At 41.0% G+C, this 26,548-nt stretch overlaps 1 protein-coding gene across 1 annotated transcript in view; it reads right to left on the bottom strand.

Annotated features, from left to right (window-relative positions):
- Window positions 1-22,561, bottom strand: part of LOC114662823 (ras-related protein Rab-11B-like) — a 41,282-nt gene extending 18,721 nt beyond the window's left edge. Inside the window, exons 1-2 of the mRNA XM_028816507.2 lie at window positions 22,336-22,561; window positions 195-390 (exon numbers count right to left, since the gene is read on the bottom strand). Coding sequence (XP_028672340.1) covers window positions 195-390; window positions 22,336-22,375 — 236 coding nt within the window. The 5' untranslated portion in view covers window positions 22,376-22,561. The remainder of the gene's footprint in view (window positions 1-194; window positions 391-22,335) is intronic.
- Window positions 22,562-26,548: the final 3,987 nt, after the last annotated feature.

Raw genomic sequence — 26,548 nt, 5'->3', positions numbered from 1 at the left:
GGGAAGATAACTAAAGAGGGGGTAGGAACTACAGGAAAGATTACTTGCGCTTTCTATGAAATAAAATGAATTCTCTGCCTCATTACATTCTTGATTAGCACCAGGGAGAGGTAACGTGTTGCTTGTTGGTTGGGAATGAAAGTAAGAATTTCACTATACTCTGTACACATGACAATACTACGACTACTACTTACGCAGAGGTGATGGCCCTATAGCGTTCTTGTCCTGCCGTGTCCCAGATCTGAGCCTTTATCGTCTTGCCGTCCACCTGGATGCTGCGGGTAGCAAACTCGACTCCAATGGTGCTCTTGCTTTCCAAGTTGAACTCGTTGCGTGTGAATCGAGAGAGCAGGTTACTCTTCCCAACTCCGGAGTCGCCGATTAGCACCACTGAAATTAAAAGAGGTTCGCAAATATTACAAGAAACTTCTGTTTGTGTCCTCATACACATGAAAATGAGAAAATAGAAAAATATATATATAAATAATGAATGATATATGAGAAGGACCCACAGTGAGCATATTGTTTGATTTAAAATATTTGCTCTGAAAGGGACCTTTGGAAGGATATTCTGTTTAACATAACAGGCGCCGCCGGGAGCAGCTCCGTGTACGACTTTGTGAATTTCCCCTTGGGGATTAATAAAGTTATCTATCTATCTATCTATCTATCTATCTATCTATCTATCTATCTATCTATCTATCTATCTATCTATCTATCTATCTATCTATCTATCTATCTATCTACCTTATAGTGTCTTTAACATCAGTCTATCTATCTATCTATCTATCTACCTTATAGTGTCTTTAACATCAGTCTATCTATCTATCTATCTATCTATCTATCTATCTATCTATCTATCTATCTATCTATCTATCTATCTATCTATCTATCTTATAGTGTCTTTAACATCAGTCTATCTATCTATCTATCTATCTATCTATCTATCTATCTATCTATCTATCTATCTATCTATCTATCTATCTATCTATCTATCTATCTATCTATCTATCTATCTATCTATCTATCTATCTAGTTCTTACAGCTACAGTCTGCTGAAGAGATGACCACCTATTAATAATAATTATTATTATTTAAATTTATATAGTGCTTTCCTCACTACTCAAAGCACTTTGCATTCCACACAGGGAGGACCCAGGATGCGAACCCATGATCTCCTTACCGCAAGGCAGCAGTGCTACCAGTGTGTCATTCAGATCAGAACCCAGAGATTTGGTAAAATTCTTTCTATATATATTTAAAACAATTGACAGTGGTATGTTAGGTTCCACGGTACTGTTATGCGAAATCACTTGCAAAAAAAAAGATTTGAAGGCAATACTGAGAGAAGAGGTGCAGTTGAAAATAAAGTAGAAGTAAGAACTGAGAGGTCAACCACACTTACTACCCAAACAAGAGTCAAAAGTCAAATTAAAAAATACAGGCATGAGTCAAAAAACCAGCATGGACTTTTAAGAATGAGAAAGGAAATGAACCGCAAATGGTTTTGAATCCACAATCTCGGACGGGGACGAGAGCTCAAGGATCTGTTGTTAGTCAAAGTTCACAATCTCTGGAGCTAAACACAGGGTCTCTAACAATGCTGATGACATCAGGACGGTGTGCTCTGATGATAAACATATGTACTCAGAAAACAAATTACACTTTAGAAGAGTGTTTCTCTACTTTTTGGTGTTGCGACCCAGTTTTTCCCGTGTGAGTGTCATCGCGGCCCACCATGTGGGTGAATTGTTTGCGATCATCAGAGTTTCCCCCTTGGTGAGCTGAGTGAAATCACGAGAACAGGGAAGCCTAATTGGTTAACTGAGTGAGTTCCCTCCCAAGTCTGGCTGATTTTATCATTACTAGTTTTAAGCCGTAGTACATTCTACAACAGCATGTTGTGAGTTGCTATTGTTTAGAATGGTTGAGGGTCACTTTTGGGGTGTAGCAATGCATAAATATCCGAGTGGTGACCCACCACAGCCCACTTTGTGGCAAACTACCATTATAAGCAATAGCAACTCGCGACACGCTGCTTTAGAACTTACTACAGTTTAAAACTAGTAATGATAAAATCTAATCTACAATTTTTTCCATCCTATTGTTAATGACCAGAGATTTTTGATTTTATTTATTATAATTTATGATATTGATATTTATGATATGATATTTATGATATAATGTATGATTACATCTCACCTGAAGAAGGGGCCAGAGTCCCCTCGAAAGCTTGCGTATTGTAATCTTTTTAGTTAGCCAATAAAAGGTATCATTTTGCTTGACTTCTCACTTTATTATAATTTAGAATGTTATTTTTACACAATGCCTAATTTTATTATGTTTTTTTGTCATTTTGTTTCATAGATGGATACATAGATAATGATGTGAAAGGCACAATATAATCAATAGATAGATCCACAAATGTGAAATGCTCTATATATTCAATAAATAATGTATATGGATCTGAAGGGCACTATGTAATTAAAACATTGATATTGTAAATAGATCTGATGGGTGTTATCTAATCAACAAATACATAAATCTGAAAGGCACTATGCAATCAATAGATACATAGATTTGAAAAGCACAATAGAATAGGTAAATAGATCTGATGGGAGTTACACAATCAATAAATATGTAGATAGGAGACGTACTATCAATAGATAAATGTGGATGTGAAAGGCACTATATAATGTATAGATACATCAAGAGATAGATGTGAAAGGCACTGTATAATCAGTAGATAAATAGACCTGAATGGCACTATGTAATTAAAACATAGATAAATAGATCTGATGGGTGTTATCTAATCAACAAATACATAAATCTGAAAGGTACCATTGGCAGATGTTAAAGACAATATATAATTGATAGATGTGAAAGGCACCATATAATCAATAGATAGAGCCATAAATGTGAAAGGCTCTATATAATCAATAAATAATGTATATGGATCTGAAGGGCACTATGTAATTAAAACATTGATATTGATTTGAAAAAGCACAATAAAATAGGTAAATAGATCTGATGGCAATTAAATCAATAAATATGTAGATAGGAGATGTACTAGATAGATATGGATGTGAAAGGCGCTATATAGTGTATAGATAGGTCAAGAGATAGATATGAAAGGCACTGTATAATCAATAAATACATGGATCTGAATGGCACTATAGGAAGGTCCAGATCTAATTATGCAATTTTCATTATGCTATAACTTAGTAAGTTTATTACATAGAGATTTCATTTAAATTTCTTTTTGTTGCCGATAGATGGCAGCACCTGCCCTACATTCCAAAATGGCGGGGAGACGGTGGTCAGTCGAACAGTTGCATAATTAGATCTGAACCACCCTGTATGTAATTAAAACACAGATAAATAATTAAAAATGATAAATAATCAACAAATACATAAATCTGAAAGGTACCATAGGCAGATGTTAAAGACAATATATAATTGATAGATGTGAAAGGCTCCATATAATTGATGGATAGATAGATGTGAAAGGCACTATATAATACATATATAGATAGACTGACAGTTGTGAAAGGCACTATACAATTGATAAATAAATCTGATGGGTGTTATATAATCAATAAATATATTGATCAAAAAGGCACTATGCAATCAATAGATAAATAGATTTGAAAAGCACAATAGAATAGGTAAATAGATCTGATGGGAGTTACACAATCAATAAAAATGTAGATAGGAGACGTACTATCAATAGATAGATGTGGATGTGAAAGGCACTATATAATGTATAGACAGATCAAGAGATACTGTATAATCAGTAGATAAATAGATCTGAAAAGGACTGTATAATAAATATATACTGTATAGATAGATCAATAGAGAGATGTGAAAGGCACTATATAATCAGTAGATAATTAACACTATATAATCACTGTATAATCAGTAGATAATTAACACTATATAATCACTATATAATTAACACTATATAATCACTGTATAATCAGTAGATAATTTGTCCCCACACAATGTAGCTTTTTACAGAAGTTCATGAAATACAGAAATATAACAAACAACAACAACTTCCCTTAAACACACAAGACTTACAAACTAAAGAGACGTTTTCATTTCTACAGTCTATGGAAAGCACTTTGAGCTTCATTTCTATGTATGAAAGGTGCTGTATGAAGTTGTTTTTATTATTACTATTATTATGAATTTCTTTGGCTCATAGTTGTCTTGCATGTTGTGTTCATGTACTGTAGTAGATACTCAGGTTCAAAGTGACCTTTCACTATGGAGGATGTTAAAGTGGTCTTCACGTTACTAACAAGAGTTGCTGGATGCTTTGGGTGTCACTAAGGGACCGAGCCAGTGCTGCTTAGAGGAGCCTGTGACAGATTTAATTTGTACACACTGGCTTGCAGCTTTAAACATCAAGTCAGGAAGCCATGTCTCCTTGTGGATGACCTGATGTCCTGTTGCTGCATCTAAGAGGAAGTCCAAATCAGCAGCTCTGGGCCTCCTTCCTTCCAATGGCAAACATCAACTGTAACTCCACATACAAAGGGTGTGATCACGAGACACCTCAAAAGGGCCGAGTGAAACAACAGAGTAAAGAAGAAATCAGACGCCACTTACTCCTTACTGTATGAAACAAAGCAGAAAAATAATCGAGTATTATTACATGGCGCCTTTCGTGTAATAGCACTAGAAGTGGGGCAAAAGCAATAATAAGATGCTATTTGCCTTTAGGAGCTGAACAAAAATAACTAAGTCTTTATTTTTTATAGCACCTTTCATAGCTAGCACTACAATTGAACATGGCGTCGTAGTGGGGGAGGTTATGATTACCCAGGGCCCACTGCAGGGGAGTTGAGGAAGAGGAGGAGGAGAGGTGGCGGGTAGTTGGCTTGAAGCCTGGAATGAAAGGTTTGTTTCTGAGAGGGAGGAAGGGTCCCGCAGAGGCTGCTTATGCACAGGGCCCAGAGTTTGGTGCTACACCCCTGCAACTGAACCCCCAAATCACAGATTCCATTGACAATGGGATTAATCAGACTCTTTATTTTACAGAACACCTTTCATGAGCTGCCCTGTTCACGTGGTGTATTACTTTGTGCAGACCGGCGGTTCTCAGGTTCAGTCCTGGGGTACCAGTGGGGCTGCTGGTTTTCATTTTAACCAGTTACCATCTTACTTCTTTAAATGTCTGCTCTCTTATTTTGCATTCAGAAGATGTGTTAGCTTGATAGTTACATGTGAATGAAATTCTTTCTTTTACTATCCATCCATTCATCTTCTAAACCCACTTTATCCTGAGAAGTGCTACCAAGGGGGCTGGAGCTTACGCCAGTGACCAAAGAGTGCAAGGCGAGAACAATCCCTGGACAGGACGCCAGTCCATCACAGGACAGACACACACATCAGGGGCCAATTTAACAACATCAGTTCATCACACCTGCCTGTCTTTGTGGCTGTCGAAGGAAACCCACCTGCACACAGGGAGAACATGGAGACTCAATGCAGGGAAGGGCCCCTTTGATGTGAACCACCGGCTTTTCCTGCATTCTTTTTAACTCCTCTTTTGTCTGTGGAGTTTGCTGTCCTATTTGCATCCAGGTACTCACAGTTAGTAAAAAGCAGTGTAGACATGGGTGCCAATGTTACTGAATGCTGAGGGGAAGCAGATACCTTGTGTGCTACAGAATTAATCAGACTGCAACTGCCTTTGTGAATCAAAGCCCCCCAGAGTCGTGTAGTGTGACATCCCCAGCGACTCAGTCCAACTAGTGCAGACAATGAGTGTTCGGCCCAGTACTGCAATGTACATACAGTAACACAGCGACGAGGAATAAGCAACGGCAGCATTTTGAACCTCGCAAAAAGAAGGCTCGTCTGCCTGATGTCTTGTGTTTTATGTACGACGACAGAATGGAAAAAGGAAAAAATAAGGGAAAGAGATTGCGGCTCAGCTTACCCTACGCTTTGCACGGGCACTGGCTCTGTCAGGCAGCATGCTACTGGCTGTTAAAAAAAGGCTGCCAGCTTGCGATAATTTAGAAATGTAAAAGTGTGCTGGAAAGCCATTACACAGTTGTTTAATTTGACAAACCCTGCAATTACAGTCAGGTGAAATGACACAGTCTGGCAATGCGATCAGCAACTGCAGTCATAAAAGCCGACATCCCCTCACTTTTCACTTCAGATACTCCACCTGCACTGCCAACAATAGAATGACAAAGGCAAGTAATAAAGTCTGCAAAACCTAAAAAGCACAACCTTCTTGTACACAGCACCTTTCATAACAAGTGAATCACCAAGAAGAACATCACATAGACAAAGGTCATGATCAGATCTGGACTGTCTTTATGTCCAGAGCAAAAACGTAAAAAAATCAACGAATCATTATGTTACATGGGGCCTTACATATTAAGAACTATAATTAACCTCCCACAAAGAAAATTACAAAATCATTAACACAATTTTATTGTTGTTATTCAGAAATGAATATGAAAATTCATCCATTTGAAAACATGCTTAGGCGATAGATAGAAAAAGCACCATATAACACATCTAAAAGGCCATAGGTAGATATGAAAGGCACTATATAACACTATATAACAGAGCTAAAATGTGATAGAAAGATCGCTAGATAGATAGGAAAAGCACTATATAATGGATACATAGATATGAAAGGCACTATATAATAAATAGATAGATGTGAAAGGCATTAAATAACAGATCGAAAAGGCAATAAATAGATAGACAGGCATGAAAGGCACCAAATAACAGCAGATAAATACATATGAAAGGCCCAATATAATAGATAGACAGATATGAAAGGCACTGTATAAAAGCAGATAGATAGATAGATAGATAGATAGATAGATAGATAGATAGATAGATAGATAGATAGATAGATAGATAGATAGATATGAAAGGCACTATATAATAGATAGATAGATAGATAGATAGATAGATAGATAGATAGATAGATAGATAGATAGATAGATAGATAGATAGAAGGGAAAGGCACTATATGATAGATAGATAGATAGATAGATAGATAGATAGATAGATAGATAGATAGATAGATAGATAGATACTTTACTTATCCCTAAGGGAAAATTACAAATTTAAATTTATAATACATTTTATGTACAGATTTATACAAAATACTATTTTATTTACATACAAGACACAATAATGAATTTTATTATTACAAATGTTTGTGATGTGCCATCTGTTGGAATGACAAATGCAATGCATTTTGTTACTGAACAAACTACAAGATACATTCCAACAGTTGGTGCACAGCCAGCATTAACGTTGAGGTCTCAGTTGATTTCTTAGATTTCAGCTCATCTTATGCGGGTGGCACTTTTAGCACAGACAGTTCGTATTCTACTTTTATAATTATAATACATAGCTTATAAAATAATTTAATATTGAAGACTGAACATTTAAATTACAGTAGAGACTCCACCAAGGTTAATTAAAGACCCTATTTTGGCAGCTCAAGTCTCATAGGGGCCGAGCCCCCCCTCTCCATATGTATTTCTGTTCGTACTGTAACATAGATCTAAAAAGTGGTAGACTGGTAGTAATCTAAGTGATCAACATAGACCTCAGCGTTATCTATTGGAATGTATTTTGTTACACAAATAGTAGTAATGCATTACATTTATCTTTCCAACTGATAGTGCATCATAAACATTAAGTTTGCTTTTATAAACCCCATACCAAAGAGCATATAACAGAGACATATGCATTGCATTTGTTCTTCTAACAGATGGTGCATCACAAACATTTGTAGTAATAAAATGCACTGCACTTGTCATTCCAACAGATGACGCAACACAAACTTTAGCCCTGCTTTTATTAATCCCATACCAAATGGCACAGAACAGAGACACATCATCCAGACAGACGACACACAGACACTTGTCATTTTATTAATTGGAAATTTACTTTTTCTAATGATCCTATATTGAGAATCTAGTGTGTGGTTAAATTAGGCTTTATACGGTGCCTTTTATAAATATGATTACTTAGTACACTACACACAAAATAACAAAACACTATTTCCCATTCAACTAAAATCTGATATTTGGCAGGATAATACATTTAAGGTTAAGGGTATCCACTAAGAAAGGAAATTTCAATATTTAAGGTTAAAAAAATTCATAATAGAAAACCTAAACACCTCTAAATCTCAAAAGTGCTTTGATGGATATGATTGAAATTTGACGACATTGTAGGAAAAAGAAAATTAGCTGACACGTTTTTTTTTTATTTCTTGATACTTGTTGTGAATAACGCTCTAACAAGTAGTACACTCTAACATATTGACAGCGATCGCATGGAGAAACAAGGCAGGCTGCTTTATGCAAATGAAGGCCACCTGCAGAAGCGAAGGGAGAGGAGGAAAGTTTGGCGGCGCTCAATGAAGACGTGTTTAGCAGGTGCGCTTTTGCCAGGTGCTGTGGCTGTGAACACAGTCATTTTAGCACAACTGATTCAGTTAAAAAAAAAGATATTAAATAATATATTCCCCTATCTTATCTACAACCTTGTTGTAAATGGTGATGTGGGGACTACAGCTCCCATCAGCCAGTGTGCTTCTCCAGACGATTTTATTGGCACTCACAAAATCTAAATAAGAGCATTGACAACTGTGGCACGTCATAAAAGGTGGGAACTGCTCTGTGTGTGTGTGTGTGTGGGTGTGTGTGTGTGTGTGTGTTTTTCTCTCAGCCACTTTGGGATAACAATTTCATTGTCTCGTTCGATTACAGCGTTTATTTTAGTGTCCATCTTTTTGTCTCATCTTGAATTGTATTTAGACATGTTGCATTTACAAATGACACTTTTTCCTCTTTAACTACTGCATTCCCCTTCCTCTGTGAACATACAACTGTTGGTAAACTTGAAAAAAATTTCTTGAGTGAACACAATTAAAAACCCACAAGTGAAGCTGAGCGTCATGCATGCGTGGTGGAAGATATCCTCACAGGCTCAATCGAGGTGCGTCATTCTGCCGAGACGAGAGGGGGCGCTGTTGCTAACATTCTCTTCCACCGAGCAACCGCCCAGTGAGGGCACTTAGCCCCACCCCTTCCGGTTTCCCCAGCTATAAGAACCCCAGCTGCCTAGAAGGAGGCATCTTTTGTGACCAGAGCGACCCGTCGGACGGAGCCTGTGACGTGCAGACCCTTAATGTGTGGCCAAAGCCAAACCTTTTTGTTCAGTTAAAGCTTGAGGGTGAGAAGCCTAGACACCAAAAGGTATCGTTTTTGTTAAGACTTTCAGTTGAATTAAAAGATGCTACCTGGTTGGCGTCCCAACTTTTATTTTCTGAGACTTGTCATTTCTGCAGCCGGTGACTGGCTAAGATAAAGTCAACAGCTTTGATTCTCCCTTTTGTCAGAGGGGTGGGCTTTGTGCTTGGGAGAGTTGAGAACCAATGAGCATTCAGCTAGAAAGTACAATGCATCGACTGTAGAGACAAGGAATAAGGAACACGGGTGTTTGGAACCTCACAAACAGAACCGAAGATCATATATCTGATGTCCTGTGTTTTATGTACTAAAACAGAATGGGAAAAAAAGGCAGAGACTGCAACTGAACGCACCAGAGCTATTAACCCTTTGCAAGGTGCCGCTACAGAAAAAGTGGTGAGAAAAAAGGGGTGAGTACAGCCGTGTTGGAAGATCGGCGCTCAGATGGCCATCGATTTTCAGTTGTTGAAACTGACCTGGTCTGGCAACGAGATCAGCAACCATGATTGGCAAATCTGACAAAAAAAAAGTTGCATAATGTGACATCGGTTTTAGCAGACACTTTTCTCCAAAGCAACTTACTAAAGAGGTCAACATAATCGAGCAACTATCAGCTTGGTGGACTGTTTGGGAACACGTTACATTACGAGTATACAGAATTGATCATCACGGGTCAGTTGCAGAGCCCTGTACTAGCAGTGGATCAAGCCCAGAGTACGTAATGCGATACATAGAGGAGATGAACCTCAGGTGTAAGTGCAGTCGGAGTGAACAGTGAAACAAGATCAGTCCCAAGCTTAACTAATCTGCAGCTACTCTTAATTTGGTCTCATGTTTCTCCTCAGTTTGCTCAGCTAGCTTTCTGATTGCTCATAAATGGCAGCAGTGCCACCTATTAACATCTGGTCCTCTCTCAATTAACAACATGCTGCTACAAAGTCCTCTCGATTTAAAGGGACTGAGCACAGGGAAAAAGTACATTGTGCTTCACATAAAGATGACTGTAATCGTTAAGCTACGTTAGATCGAAATGAGTGCCGTTGTTGTTATTATAAATGTTATTCACTTCAAGCACATGAAAGGGCGCTGAAATTCCCGTATGGAAAGTAATGACAATGAGAGGTTCTGTTATGAATTCTGCACTTTGACAATTTTTTTTCTCTCTTAAAATGCTTTTTACATATTAATATATTACGTGAGAATGTGGGCAACTTCTTCTCTAGCGTCTTCTGTGTGGATTCTTTGCTTTTATATGTTACCTGAATGTAGTGATTAATTATTTGCAGTGCTGTGACATTATTTTGTTTAACAATCGGCCACATTATCATTCCCATTACTGGCATGTGGCCCCCTGTTGACATGAAAGTTGCGTAGCACGACACTGCACCTTGCGTCATCGGTACGACCCTTTAAATCTGGCACAAAGATTCATTCACTATCCGTAATTGGGATAAAAACTCTACCAAACAAAACACATATTATTTTTCAACTTTCTGGTTACTGATTCTACTGTTTCTCCCTTTGACTTTAATTTCTGATTTCTGATTAGGCTTTGGTGTTGAGTGTTTGGTCTTTATGGTTTCAGCTTTAACAAACATTTCATCTCCCAGACCTCGTCTCGTCTTCAGGCAGAATTGGTACACATTAGTAGAATTGTATTTGAAGCATAATTGTCTCTCACTAACTCATTTCCCAATTACCTACAGAAGATACGACAGAAGAGTTGCTACTTGCCATTCGTTAGCCACACAATTTGTCCTAATAAACCAAATTAAAGTAACAGTCACCAAAATGTATAAAACACCTAGTCACAAGTGGGACAAAATTCATAAAGAATGTCTCATCACAGCACGAATTTCACAGTAGAGCACAATAATCTATATATATAAAAGACCAAGTCGCCCGACCATGGGGTACGCACGCATGACAGAGCCCCGCCCGCCAACTCTAAGACCATGGGGTACGCACGACAGAGCCCCGCCCGCCAACTCTAACCCTCCTCCTGCGTCCACCCTCGCTCTCAAGGCATGCGCACTGCCTGCTCATGTGCCCGCCCCCAACTCCTCATCAAACACATCCTGAGTCGCTTCACCAACGAAGACTCGCTACACCTTAATGAACAAGTACTGAAACTTATCCCTACCAACGAAGTAACTTTCACTAGTGTTGACTCCATCGTCACAAACGATCCCGCAGATCAACTTTCATTCCCCGAAGAATTTCTTAGCAGTCTTATTCCCACTGGCATGGCTCCGCATAAACTCAAAATTAAAATTGGTTCAGTCGTCATGCTTCGCAGAAACCTCATGCCAGCAAGAAGTCTCTGTAATGGCACTAGACTGACTGTTACCAGCATTCACCGCAATGTACTGGAGTGTAAAACTATCGCAGCTCCTACCTCACAAACTGTCCTTATTCTCCGGATATCCCTGACCCCATCAGATTCAAATTTGCCTTTTACTTTTACACACAGACAATTTCCTGTTAGATTGGCCTTTGCAATGACAATTAATAAGGCACAGGGACAAACTTTAAAAAAGATATGCCTGCATCTGCCAAACCCAGTTTTCAGTCACGGACAATTGTATGTTGCTGTCTCCAGAGTTCCATCTTTTCATTCACTTACAGTCGTATCCTCAAACCCACCCCATTTGGACAACTGTGTCTTTCAGGAAGTGTTCACCCATCGATAAATAATTATGCGGCGTATGCTACGCCGCGGGTCAGCTAGTTCTATATAATACATATTGTGAGAGATCTCATATCAGATCTGGAGGACGCCTGTGAAAATACCTTCACAACATTCTGAAGGAATACAGCATGGAAGAAACTGACAGCATCTTTCAATACGCACTTTACGAACTGGCAGCCGAGAGATTCCTTAATTAGGGACACCCACTCTGCGACTTTTTACCAGAGATTAACGGTTAAATATATGTTGATCCGTATTTTCCTAGTTTTTATATTGTGCACTATAAGTATACCCATGCATCCTTGAGTTAAATATTTTTGATTCAGTAGCATGCTATAGTTTAGTCCAAGTATAAATATACTCTAACCAGCCACTTTTTTTGGGTACACCTTGCTAGTACCAGGTTGAACCCCCTTTTGCTTTCAGACCTGCTGTAATTTTTCATAGCATAGATTCCAGAAGGTGCTGGAAACATTCCTCGGGGATTTTGCTTCATATTGACATGATAGCATCACGCAGTTGCTGCAGATTTGTCAGCTGCACATCTATGATGTGAATCTTCGGTTCCACCACATTCCAAAGGTGCTCTACTGCATTGAGATATGGTGATTGTGGAGGCCATTCGAGACCAGTGAACTCATTGTCATGTTCAAGGAACCACTTTTAGATGAGCTGAGCTTTGTGACATGACATGTTATCATGCTGGAAGGGGCCATCAGAAGATCATAAAGGGATGGACATGGTCAACAACAATATGCAGATAAGCTGTGGCATTTCAACAATGCACAGTTGGTGCTAGGGGGCCCAAAGTGTGGCAAGAAAATATCCCCCACATCATTACACCACCAGCCTGAACTGTTGATCCAAGGCAGGATGGATCCCTGCTTTCATGTTGTTGACACCAAATTCTGACCCTACCATCCAAATATCACAGCAGAAATCGAGACTCATCAGACCAGTCAACATTTTTCCAATCTTCTGTTGTCCAATTTTGGTGAGCCCATGTGAATTGTAGCCTCAGTTGCCTGTTCTTAGCTGATAGGAGTGTCACCCAGTGTGGTCTCCTGCTGCTGTAGCACACCTGCTTCAAGGTTCGACATGTTGTGTGCTCAGAGATGCTCTTCTGCACACCTCGGTTGTAACGAGTGCTTATTTGAGTGACTGTTGCCTTTCTGTCAGCTCGACCAAGTCTGGCCATTGTCTTCTAACCTCTGGTATCAACAAGACATTTTCATGCAGAGGACTGCCGCTCACTGGATATTTTCCCTTTTTCAGACCATTCTCTATAAACCCCAGAGATGGTTGTGTGTGAAAATCCCAGTAGATCAGCAGTTTCTGAAATACTCAGACCAGCCTGTCTGGCACCAACAGTCATGCCATGTTCAAAGTCACTTCAGTCCCCTTTCTTCCCCATTTTGCTGCTCAGTTTGAACTTCAGCAGGTGGTCTTGATGAGGTCTACAGGCCGAAATGCATTGAGTTGCTGCCATGTGATATTTGTGTTAACAAGCAGTTGAACAGGTGTACCTAATAAAGTGGCCAGTGAGTGTAGTTTCCATGTTTTTTAATGTCATGTTTGGTCCTTTTCCATGTCTGTACCAGTCTGTCTGAAGCATGTGGAATTCATATTTGCTTTGTGTCGTCCCCTGTTATAACCTATCGTCTATGGGAGAGGAGCGAAAGCTTTAAGATTCCTCCAACATTTCGACCTCCAGTTTTGGAATGATCTCGATGTTTTAGTATCCCCTGATATCTCGATGATGGGTGTGTGTCTGTGTGTCACAGTTTCATGAGGACGGTCTTGAGCTAAAATGGCTGGACGGAAAAAAACAAACTCAAAACTTAAGCCTGTTATGAGATGACGATGTGCTGATTAGTTTTTGAGCCAAATCATAATCAATAGGTTATGATGCGGGAAGGCGTGAAGCAAAAATAAATATAACCCTCTCTCTGAAGGACACAGAGGGCTCTTTGAGTCTCTTCATGGTGATAACACACACTTCAACAACAAAGAGCAAAGCAAACTAAGTGTCTGAGGTTTAAATAAGATGGGTGAAGATGAGATCCTTTTTATTGAAGTTGTAATCATTTGCACCCGATTGTAATATGTGATAAATGTAAGGGTGCACACTGTTAGAAATCAAGGTGCCAGAGCGGTTCTTCAGAGCGATGCCATAGGGGAGCCATTTGTGGTTCCCAAATAACCCACCCACGTGATGGTTCCACAAAGAACGTTGATTTATTTAGTGCCGCAACTGTCTCCATAAATAACCATGAATAGATGATAACAGATTTGTGAGATACCAATGGCTCCCGATTTGAATACAATAACACAGCAGGCGTAGTCCTGGTTTCCTTAATGAGTTTGTGTTCTGCTAGGTAGCAAACCATACATTAAATAGTTCAAGTTTTTATTCCTACACTCTTAAAAATAAAGGTGCTGGACCGGTCTTTATAGCAGTGCCATAGGGGAGCCATTTTAGGTTCCCACAAGAACAATCCACAAGAAGGTTCCAGAAAGAAACTTTTATTTATCTAATCTGTAACAGGCTCCATACAGTGAAGAGCCGTGAACAGATGGGTCCTGATTTTAAAAGGACTCTCCCTGTATTCAATTACACAGACTAACTCCAGGTTTTCTTAATTTGTTATGTCCTGCTAGGGTAGCGTACCAAACATTAAACATTTTTTTTTCTTCCTTGTTTTCCACATATTAGGAAGTTTTTCAAAGCACAAAGTACCTATCCCAGAATGAAGACGTGCTTTGTCAAGCAATGGCTCTAGGAGGAACCACACAACCCAGTAAAGAACCATTAAAGAACCAGCATGTACTTTATCCATAAGTGAAATTTTATACAAGGAACTCCAAAATGGAAATGTGGCCTGATGTTTGTTATATTATAGCACCTTTATCTGTACATCTGTTTAAATGACAATCAAATCTTGATTTGTCTACATAAGTTAAAAAATTAATACACATTTACTGGGGTGTACTTACTTTTTCACCTGACTATATATATATATATATATATATATATATATATATATATATATATATATATATATATATATATATATACAGTGATCCCTCGCTATATCACGCTTCGACTTTCGCGGCTTCACTCTATCGCGTTTTTTTCTCATACACGCTTACGTCACTATGCATGCGCTTTCTGAGAACTTTTATCTAAGCCCCATGATGGCTCCTAAACGTGCTGCTTTTTCAAAGCCTTCTGACAATGAAACTAAGCGCCGGAGGAAGATGCGTACCATCCAGGAGAAGGTGAAACTCTTGGATATAATCAAAGATGGCAATACCCTACAAAAGCCTCCTCACGCGTATGAAAAGACAGCGCCAGCAACTGCCTATCAAGATGTTCTTCAGCCGCACACCCAGACACCCACTGCCTACTCCTAGTACTCCTTCAGCGGAAGAAGACAACGACGCACCTGCTGAAGATACTGCACCACCTGAAGACTCTCCTACTGAGCTCGTGCCTTCATAGGTTAGTGGTTGTGTGTAAGACCTGTGGGTGTGTGTAATTAAATGTACAATACAATATTAATAATATGATATTTGTAACGTCTAATATATCTTATTTTCTCTAATATATTGGGTAATACGAGTGTAATGGTGACTAAAGGGTGTTATTTCATGTCTAGAGGGCTCTAATAATGTTAAAAAAACGTACTTAGAAGGTTGTAAACAGGTTTTCTATACTCCATCCATCCATTTTCCAACCCGCTGAATCCGAACACAGGGTCACAGGGGTCTGCTGGAGCCAATCCCAGCCAACACAGGGCACAAGGCAGGAACCAATCCCGGGCAGGGTGCCAACCCACCGCAGGACACACACAAACACACCCACACACCAAGCACACACTAGGGCCAATTTAGAATCACCAATCCACCTAACCTGCATGTCTTTGGACTGCCCGGAGGAAACCCATGCAGACACGGGGAGAACATGCAAACTCCACGCAGGGAGGACCCAGGAAGCGAACCTCAGGTCTCCTAACTGCGAGGCAGCAGCGCTACCACTGCGCCACCGTGCTGCCTTTTCTATACTCTAACTGTGAAAATATTCGATTTATAAATAATGAATCCTACTTTGCGAAAATTCATTTATCGCAGTAGATCTGGAACGGATTAACCGTGATAAACAAGGGTTCACTGTATATACTGTATAGCCACTATGTACAGTGGAGAAAATAAGTATTGGACGCGTCAATGTTTTTGTTCAGTAAATATATTTCCAATGAGGCTCTTCACATGAAATTCTCACCTGACATTGGTATTAACGCCAGAAATCCACAAATATAAGGAATTCACAACATTAAAGGCCATAAATAAAGGTAAGGAGTAATAAAGTGGAATGACACAGAGAAAAAGCATTGTATACACTAAGAAAAAAGAGTAGACCAAGGCAAGGAAGCAGCTGAAATGTGTAAGTAAAGTAAAACCTTGATTATCCGTCACTCGATTAACCGTCAGTCTCCATTAACTGTCAAAATAAATAAATAAATAAAAACACCACTGTGCACGGCAGAGCCCACCTATTACTGCCCTACTACTGCTCTGCACATTGGCGCGACTCTCCCCTCTGCTAGCGCGTCGTCTTCATCCCCAGCACCAGCATGTCGGGCCACATTGTGAAATCACAGAGTTAGTTACAGACCTTCAGTTTTAATGGCGTTTTGTAGATTTTCTCTTGTTATAATTAATCTAACATACATTGTAATGGCCGATAAATATATGCGTGTAGTGTTGGAATCGTCACAAAAAATTTAAATTATTACACATGTTGGAAATGGTGAAAGTATTGCTTCAATTTACAGAGTATGAAGAACAACAGTAAACGATATAAAGCGCAATGCTAACACAATTGAAAAATGTGTCGAAAATGGAAGCCACTGACGGTATTGTTATTCAGTATTAATATAAATTGAACTTTTCTTTTTAATTTCTGTTATGTTTTGATAATATATTGTGATGTGCAGGGTGTGCAGAGGAGAGATGCTGGGTATATTAGGAGAAGGATACTAAGGATAGAGCTGCCAGGGAAGAGGAAAAGAGGAAGGCCTAAGAGAAGGTTTATGGATGTGGTGAGAGAGGACATGCAGGTGATGAGGGTGACAGAGCAAGATGACGAGGACAGGAAGATATGGAAGAAGATGATCTGCTGTGGCAACCCCTAACGGGAGAAGCTGAAAGAAGAAGAAGGGAGATTGTAATGAGCTGTCAGGGAGCAGAAAGGGTGGAATGAATGCTGTAAGTGGTGGGACTGAATGAGGGGCTTCTGTTCTGTGAGGGGCGGACAGGAGTGACAGCAGAAAAAGGACGGTGCGGAGTAGGGAGTCGGGACAAGAAGCAGGAGTGTCTGTGGTATACAGAAAAAAAGGAACGTGAGTGGCAGGAGATAAGCTGACTGGTAGGGAGAGCTCACTTTGACTGTTGTGGAGGTGTGCACCGTAACCCAGATAAGACAGGGCACCGTTTGTTATGGAACTAAGACTCCAAGTTAAACGTATAGAAAACTCCACTACCTCTGAGTTGTATTTGCTTATTATTCTGGTCGTTACAATATTATATCCATCCATCCATTATCTGACCTGCTATATCCTAACTACAGGGTCACGGGGGTCTGCTGGAGCCAATCCCAGCCAACACAGGGTGCAAGGCAGGAAACAAACCCCGGGCAGGGCGCTAGCCCACCGCAGACAATATTATATGAACTAATTAATTTTGTTAATACTATATTTTGTTAATATAGTTTTGTTTTGGGTGGCGCAGTGGTAGTGCTGCTGCCTCACAGTTAGGAGACCTGAGGTTCGCTTCCTGGGTCCTCCCTGCGTGGAGTTTGCATGTTCTCCCCGTGTCTGCGTGGGTTTCCTCCGGGCAGTCCAAAGACATGCAGGTTAGGTGGATTGGTGATTCTAAATTGGCCCTAGGGTGTGCTTGGTGTGTGGGTGTGTTTGTGTGTGTCCTGCAGTGGGTTGGCACCCTGCCCAGGATTGGTTCCTGCCTTGTGCCCTGTGTTGGCTGGGATTGGCTCCAGAAGACCCCCGTGACCCTGTGTTCGGATTCAGCGGGTTGGAAAATGGATGGATGGATAGTTTTGTTTTGTAAGTAAATACGACTATTCACTAAACTAATCTACTGTATATCATTTTCTAAGTAGCTGTTCTGTTATCCGACTTTTCTCTTATCCATCGTGGCTTCGGTCCCGACCCCTGACAGATAATTGAGGTTTTACTGTAGTTAGAAAGTAATTCCACCTCCTATCTGTGCGAATTGATATCAGCTGGATTAGCACATATTGATGGGCTATAAAAGGGGTTTTGCTACCAAGGTGTCACACAAGAAACATTTCATGACGGGTAAAAGCAAAGAGTTCTCCCAAAACCTGTGCAATCTGACTGTTGCAAACTACATCATTGGAACTGGTTACAGGCGTATTTCAAAACTTCTGAATCTTCAAGTAAGCCCATTATCTACAAGTGGAAGGAACACCAGTCCACCATCAACCGGCCACACACAGGAGTTCCCTGTAAGATTTCTGACCAGGGAGTTGATGGATAAGTCAGAAGAGTAGCCCAAGAGCCAAAGATCACTCAGAAAGTCTCGGGAGGCAGCGAGTGTAATTGTTACAGAGAAAACAATAGGCAATGCACTCCACCAGCACGGCCTTTATGCACACTCACCCTGCAAGACTCCATTACTGAAGAAAAGGGATGTTGAAGCTCATTTAAAGTTTGCTACACAACATTTGGAGAAGCCTATGAAATACTGGGAGAATAGAGTCTGGTCAGACGAGACCAAAATTGAACTTTCTGCCTGTCACATTCCACATCATGTTTGGGGGAGGAATGGCATTGCAATTCACCCAAAAAACACCATACGCCAACAGTGAAGTTTGAAGGTGGAAGCATCATGTGGGACTGTTTCTCATCTCATAGTATTAGCAGACTTCATGCAATTGAAGGAATGATGAATGGGGCCATGCACAGAAAGATTCTTGAAGTGATGGATGATGAGGATGAGACGTGGGTGGACCTTCCAGAAGGACAATAACCCAAAACATACAGCAAAGGAAACTTTCAACTGGTATCAGAAATTCAACTTATTAGAATGGCACGGTCAATCAGCTGACTTCAATCCAATAGAACATTTGTACTATACCATACCATTTTTATTTGTTGAGTGCTTAAAACACAGCATTACAACTGACCGAAGCACTGTACAGTTAAAACAAGCAAGACTAAAAGCAAAATATTAAAAACAAACATTAAGAGAGAATTAAAACAGAGACAGTAAAAACAGGTCAAGGGACCCAATAAAACAGAGAAATAGCAAAAAGCAAGTGGAAATAAGACAGGTTAAGAATTAAAAGCCAATGTGAAGAAGTGCGTTTTTAGGTGTGATTTGAATGAGGCGACTGAAGCGGCTTGCCTAACCACTAAAGGTAAGGAGTTCCAGAGCCTGGGTGCACAGACGGAAAAAGCCCTTTCACCACGAACTTTAAAACGTGCCTTGGGAACGGTTAGGAGCAGCTGATCTGCGGATCTAAGAACACGAGGGGGATTGTGACGATGGAGCAAGACACTCAAATAGATAGATAGATAGATAGATAGATAGATAGATAGATAGATAGATAGATAGATAGATAGATAGATAGATAGATAGATAGATAGATAGATAGATAGATAGATAGATACTTTATTAATCCCAATAGGCAGGGGCTAGACCATTTAGTGCCTTATAGGTTAAGAGGAGTATCTTAAAATCAATTCTAAATCTAACCGGCAGCCAGTGTAGGGTTTTTAAAATCGGTGTAATGTGTTGGCTTCTGCTGTTTCCAGTTAAAAGCCCTGCAGCCGCATTTTGAACCAATTGGAGTCTAGAAAGAGTGGCTTTACTAATACCATATAGGCAGGAATTAGAATAGTCGAGCCGGGACGTAATGAATGCATGGATTACTGATTCCAGGAGGTGGTAAGACAGAATTGGTTTGAGTTTGGCAATTCGCCTGAGATAGAAAAAGCAGGATTTTACTGTGCTGTTGACTTGAGCATCCATTTTCAGGACCATATCCATTTTGATTCCAAGATTGGAAACAGACGAAGTTACTGGAATGGGAAGAAAGTCGAGGCCAAAGGGTAAGGTCTGTTTGCGGTCAGGACTAAAAACAATGACCTCGGTTTTTGAATCGTTCAGGTGAAGGAAGTTTACAGCCAGCCAGTCCTTAATGTCAGATAAGCAGTCGAGAAGAGGTTTAGTGGAGTCAGTTGACTTGAGGGAGAAATAAATTTGGCAGTCGTCAGCATATAGGTGGTATGAGATTGCATGTTTTCTGAAAATTGCACCTAAATCCATCCATCCATCCATTTTCCAACCTGCTGAATCCGTACACAGGGTCACGGGGGTCTGCTGGAGCCAATCCCAGCCAACACAGGGCACAAGGCAGGAACCAATCCTGGGCAGGGTGCCAACCCACCGCAGGACACACACAAACACACGCACTAGGGCCAATTTGGAATCGCCAATCCACCTAACCTGCATGTCTTTGGACTGTGGGAGGAAACCGGAGCGCCCGGAGGAAACCCACGCAGACACGGGGAGAACATGCAAACTCCACGCAGGGAGGAACCGGGAAGCGAACCCGGGTCTCTTAACTGTGAGGCAGCAGCGCTACCACTGCACCACCGTGCCACCCAAATTGCACCTAAATGCAGGATGTAAATTGAAAAAAGTAGTGGCCCCATTTGTAGAAGGAAATAAAAGATGAGGGTCCACAAGAGGGCACCCCCGGAAACTTCAAGATTTAAAGACAATCGCTTTAGAAGAATAGGCCAAAATCCCAGTTGAGCACTGCAGGCAGTTGGTTTCTTCATACAGGAAGCTGTCATTACAAACAAAAGCTTCTCCACTAACAGTGTCGACTAAAAGTCGGTTATTTTGCACCCTCGGCCAAGCTTATTAGTGTACCAACTGACTTGTCGGTAGCTAACCCGTGCTGCTGGGTCCCCCCCCCCCATTATGATCTGTGCCCTATGTGAAACCCTAATTTGCCTTAATGGTGTCACCAGCCCTGACCACTAAGAATTAAATTAGCATGTCGAATATTTTTACCCAGTGTCATTCCTCTTTACCTTTATTTACGGCCTTTAATGTTGTGAACTCGATATATTTGTGGATTTCTTGAGTTGCTATCAATGTCTTTGGAGAATTTCATGTGAATAGCCTTTACTGAAGAAAATGTTCACCCCGTCAATACTTATTTCCCCCACTGCATAAATTCTGTCATATCTCCACTACTTCATAATAAAGATAAATGAATGTATTTCTTTATACCACTGGCTCGTTTTGTCTCCTCTACACGCCAGAAAAGCGTCCTGCTTTGATGACCCAGGGAGCTGAAGGTGCCACACAGCCTCAGGGTTTTAAACAACCATAAAAACAAGCTTCATAGTACAGATAATGCAGATCATTCACAGCTGTTCGCATTCACACATTCATCTCAAAGCGACCACCAAAGCGGGCAGTCGATGCTCAGCTTTCTGCGGGACCTCACAATAGAGACGCTATATAACTACAGCAGCCCCTCTGCCGATTGCGCCCTGTTTGTTTCCGCCTGCCCTTTGTCTGAGCCTCGTTATCGACTCCTGATATGCGGGTTGATGATCTGCTTGATGCGTCACGCCTTTTCTAACGGTGCAGCCAGGTGCTCAGCCAGTCCTCGGTGACACTGCGGACTTATGGCATCATAACAAGGCGCTAACCCCGACGCCCCGGGGGACTTCCCGACTAACGCACTTTCCTTATACCTTTGGGGTCTCTCAGGCTACTTGCCAAATGATCTGTCCAACACTAACCCTAATCCGACCGAAATCTGGAATGTACCACGTCCGTTAAATAAAGTCGAATGACTTCATCTATTTGGCAGTTGTATGTCGGGTTTATGACGTATTACTCGACATGCAGTACTGGCTCGCTAAACAACGCCGTGCATCATTTTTAATGTCACATTCGCCTGACATTGAATTATTGATTTGAAAAAAAAAAAAAAACGTGTGCAAAGACAAAAGGCTGATTTATTTTTTTGGCGGTTTGCGGTGAATACCTCCGTATGTTCGCGATTTCTAGCTTCTGCTTTTGCGATTCTCCGTTTTTTCGTATCTTAATGAAACAAAGGGGATTTGTGCAGATGTCAGCATTATAAGGGTGGAGAGCAGCAATACATGCAGTACAAAATCCCCAGCAGTCCGCTGCTTTGTGGACACACACACACACACACACATACACACACACACACACACGTATATGCAGCTTTATGTATACAGAAGGAGACAGCACACGCCGCGGCAATTGCTGATATTCCTTTACCTTTGAATAAGAAATCGTACTCGTCGTCCCGGTTCCCCATGTTCTGCCCCGAACGCGAAGCGACGAATGAGGGGTTTGTCTGCTGCGCGATGCTGCTTGCGAAATGCCGTTTTTTTTTTTTTTTCTTCCTTTTTTGAGTTAACCACCGCCACCCCCGTCCGCAGACGGCAGACAATGAGGCTATCACATTCGACCGCAGGAGCTGCCCAGAGCCTCTCGGTGGGACTACAGCCAAGGGGCGGAGCCTAATGTTAAAGGTGCTGTAACGAGCCCGCCCGCACGGCACCGCAACCGACCGGGAGCAGGAAATGAAACGCAAATCTGAGAGAGCAGCAGAATGATAAGGAACCACCGTCCTCTATAATAGGGGTCGACTATGGCTGTCCGGCCGCACAGGACGTCAAGAAGGCGTACCCAGCTGCAGAAAAGAGCCGAGATGGGCGAGAATGATACGGAGTTCAGCTTACGTGAGCAATATCAGCCTCCCGACATTTAAATTAAGTGTCAACGATTGAACGATGTCAGGCTATGTAAGGCTGCTTCAACTTGATCTTTCACCAGGCTACACAGCAGGGGATTGAGCTTCACTTTACATCTGGCTAAACCGAGGGACACATAGGCTTAAAATAAGCTGTATTTTAAACCAGGACATACACACACCCCAGAATTAAATTAAACTAAACTGTGCAGAATTAATCAGGCTTCACTTTATACCAGGGTGAAGTGAGTGATGCCAGGCTACAAAAACGGCTTTTATTATACTTTACATTGGACAGAATCGAGCGACACAAGGCAATGAAAGCTTAAATTAAGCTTCTTCATCATACATTACACAAATCTGCAAAGAAATCCTTCTTTCAAAACTTAATTGTATCCTCTAAAACAGCTTTCCCCAACCTATGGGGATGAAATCCCATCCACTGAAGGCCATCTTAACGTATGGGCACAATGTTTCTGATGCCTATGTATGTTTCTGTTTCTCCTGTCAAAACAGGGGCCCCAGCACCCTGCTTTACCTGGGGAACTATGATGCTGGTAAGACGGCCCTGATCCACTGCAGTGCCGGCGCTCAGTTATTTTGTGCCCTAGGCCAAGCTTATTAGTGTGCCAACTGAATGTTCAGTAGCTAACCCTTGCAGCTGGGTTTCTGTCCACTTATGATCTGCACCCTAGGCAAATGCCTAATTTGCCTTAATGGTGGTGCCAGCCCTGGATCCACCTGCCCAATGATTGCATCATATGTGGACAGCAGCCGATCCTGAAACGGTTCCCCAATCCCTGCTCTTACGATCACTCTCAACTCACCAAGGCGGATAAGCACTGGTGATTGCCTGGGACCCACTCAGACGATGGTGCTGAACTGAGCGCCAACACCACTACCACCACCCCCATTGGTGGCAAACACATTGGCAAGTGAAAAACTAAGTCAGGGCACCACAAAGGTCAGGAAACACTACTTAAATAGAAATGCCCACCTTCTCCTCAAGTCTCTCTTAAGCCCTCCTGCTGCTAACAAATCATAATCCTTCTCTTCCTAATGACTTTGCTTCCTTTTTCTCTTCCAAAGTCACCAACATCCAATAACTGTTCAAAGACCCCAAAAACTCCTGTGACTCTCCTCTGCGTCATTCTTCTCTTTCTTCCTTCAGTACTGTAAATGAATCTGACATTTCTGACCTTGCTCTGCCACCACAGACACTCTCTACCCACACACTGGACCCCATTCCTTTACATCTTCTTTGGTTCATCTCTTTCTCCCTGATCCTCCACATCTGGGGTGTCAAACTCCAATCCTGGAATCCTTTTCATTCTAACCGTCTTCTTCATTAGTGACCAGTTTTTTTTTCTGCTAATTAACTTCTTTTGCCTTACTTTTAATTAACTTGACTCAGACCCCTTAGTTGTCCCTTTTTCCTTAATTAGCAGCCAAACAATAATGAGACACAAAACAAGCCACCACATGAGCAGCTCATCTGTGCCCACCACACAATATCTGAAAATAAAGAAGGAGGAAGGTCTCAGTAAGGTTGATCTCTCAGGTCACCAAAACTTTTTGACGATGTTCTTAGTAAAAAATTGAAAATCAGCAGTTTTGGAAATGTCTGCTGTGGCAGAATGAGAGCAGTAACAAGCCATGGAATGAAATAACGGACATCAAGAATCGGCTTCTCATAAAGAAACGGGTTGGAGTGAAACTGCTTGGAGTTTGAATCCCCAGTTTAGCTGGTCATCTGTTTACTCGTTTCACATCTCATTTCTGTTTTGCTGCCATTTAATGAAGAAAAGAATCAATTCTAACCCTAACCCTAATCCTACCCTCAATTAAAATGAAGGGAAAAGAAGTTAACTAGCAGTGAAAACTGGTCACTGATTAGGAAGAAGGTTAGAATGAAAACCTGCAGCCACTGCGGCCCTCCAGGACCAGAGCTGGACACCGAGGCTCTGCATCTCTTCTCTTTTCAATGCCTTCTTGGTATCTTTCCTCCTAACTTCAAGAAGTCTCATGTAATCCTAACTCTCAAGGAACATTCATAATTTGGTATGATATTAGGTCCTCAGATGCCTTCATTGTTTAATTCCGTTGCTAGGTCCGCTTCCTGCATTGCTAAGAGCGTGGCCTCTGATGTTGTGACCCAGGAATTGTTGACACAATGGGATAAAAGGACAGCTCTGAGTTCAAATTCTTATCTGATCTGCAGATACCAGAACTCTAAAGAACACAAAACTCTCTTTTCTGGCATGGACTTTTGGTTTTGACCCTCTTGTTTTCTCAACCACAGTCGATTATTGTCTCTCATATTGGGCTTCAGTCTTCTTTTGCCTTCTACCTTTTTTGTTTTGTTTTGTATCTTTCTGTGCATTTTGTGAATTTCCCCTTGGGATTAATAAAGTATCTATCTATCTATCTATCTATCTATCTATCTATCTATCTATCTATCTATCTATCTATCTATCTATCTATCTATCTATCTATCTATCTATCTATCTATCTATCTATCTATCTATCTATCTATCTATCTATCTATCTATCTATCTATCTATCTATCTACTCTGTCTCAATCCTTCTGCCATTAAGAATTACCCTCCTGTTTCCCACCTGCCATTCCTGTCCAAGACTCTTACCTTAGTCTACAAACAACTCTCTTCATTTCTTTCTGACAATAATCTATTAGAAACACTTCAATCTGGATTTTGCAAGGGTCACTTTACCTACCGATGATCCAAAGGTCTTAGATCTCCTGGAGATGCTTCTCTTTCCCTTGTCCTCACCCTTCTTGACCGCTCATCAGTTTTCAATACTGTGACCCATTCTCTGCTTATCTCTTGCCTTGAGAAACACGGAATTAGCGGTTCTGCTTTGGATTGATTCAAGTCATTCTCCTTGGATCAATCCTTGTGTATCGCCTGGTCTGACTCCCTGCCTTCTTTATAGAAAATTTCTATAGATGTGCCATCAACAATAAGTGTTGAGTCCACTTCTTCATTTGCTCCTTTGGCAATGTTACAGTCATATGAAAATGTTTGGGACCCCCTCTCAGCCTGCATAATAATAGACTCTACTTTCAACCAAAAAGATAACAGTGGTATGTCTTTCATTTCCATCTGAGTACTGCGGTGTTTTCTGAACAAAGATTTTTAGTGAAGCAGTATTTAGTTTTATGAAATTAAATCAAATGTGAAAAACTGGCTGTGCACAAATGTGGGTCCCCTTGTCATTGTGCTGATTTGAATGCCTGTCACTGCTCAATGCTGATTACTTGTAACACCAAATTGGTTGGATGATCTCGTTACGCCTTGAACTTCATAGACAGGTGTGTCCAATCATGAGATATAAAGGTATTTAAGGTGGTCAACTGCAAGTTGTGCTTCCTTCACTTTGACTCTCCTCTGAAGAGTGACAGCATGGGATCCTCACAGCAACTCGTCAAAAGATCTGAAAACAAAGATTGTTGAGTCTCATGGTTTAAGAGAAGGCTACAGAAAGCCATCTCAGAGGTTTAAACTGTCAGTTTCAACTGTAAGGAATGGAATCAGGAAATGGAAGGCCACAGGCACAATTGCTGTTAAACCCAGCAGGTCTGGCAGGCCAAGAAAAATACAGGAGTGGCATATGAGCAGGATTGTGAGAATGGTTACAGACAACCCACAGATCACCTCCAAAGATGTGCAAGAACATCTTGCTGCAGATGGTATATCTGTACATCGTTCTACA

This window comes from Erpetoichthys calabaricus, chromosome 12, assembly GCF_900747795.2.
Source record: "Erpetoichthys calabaricus chromosome 12, fErpCal1.3, whole genome shotgun sequence".
Lineage (NCBI taxonomy): Eukaryota > Metazoa > Chordata > Cladistia > Polypteriformes > Polypteridae > Erpetoichthys > Erpetoichthys calabaricus.
This window is presented reverse-complemented; position numbering and strand designations above follow the sequence as displayed.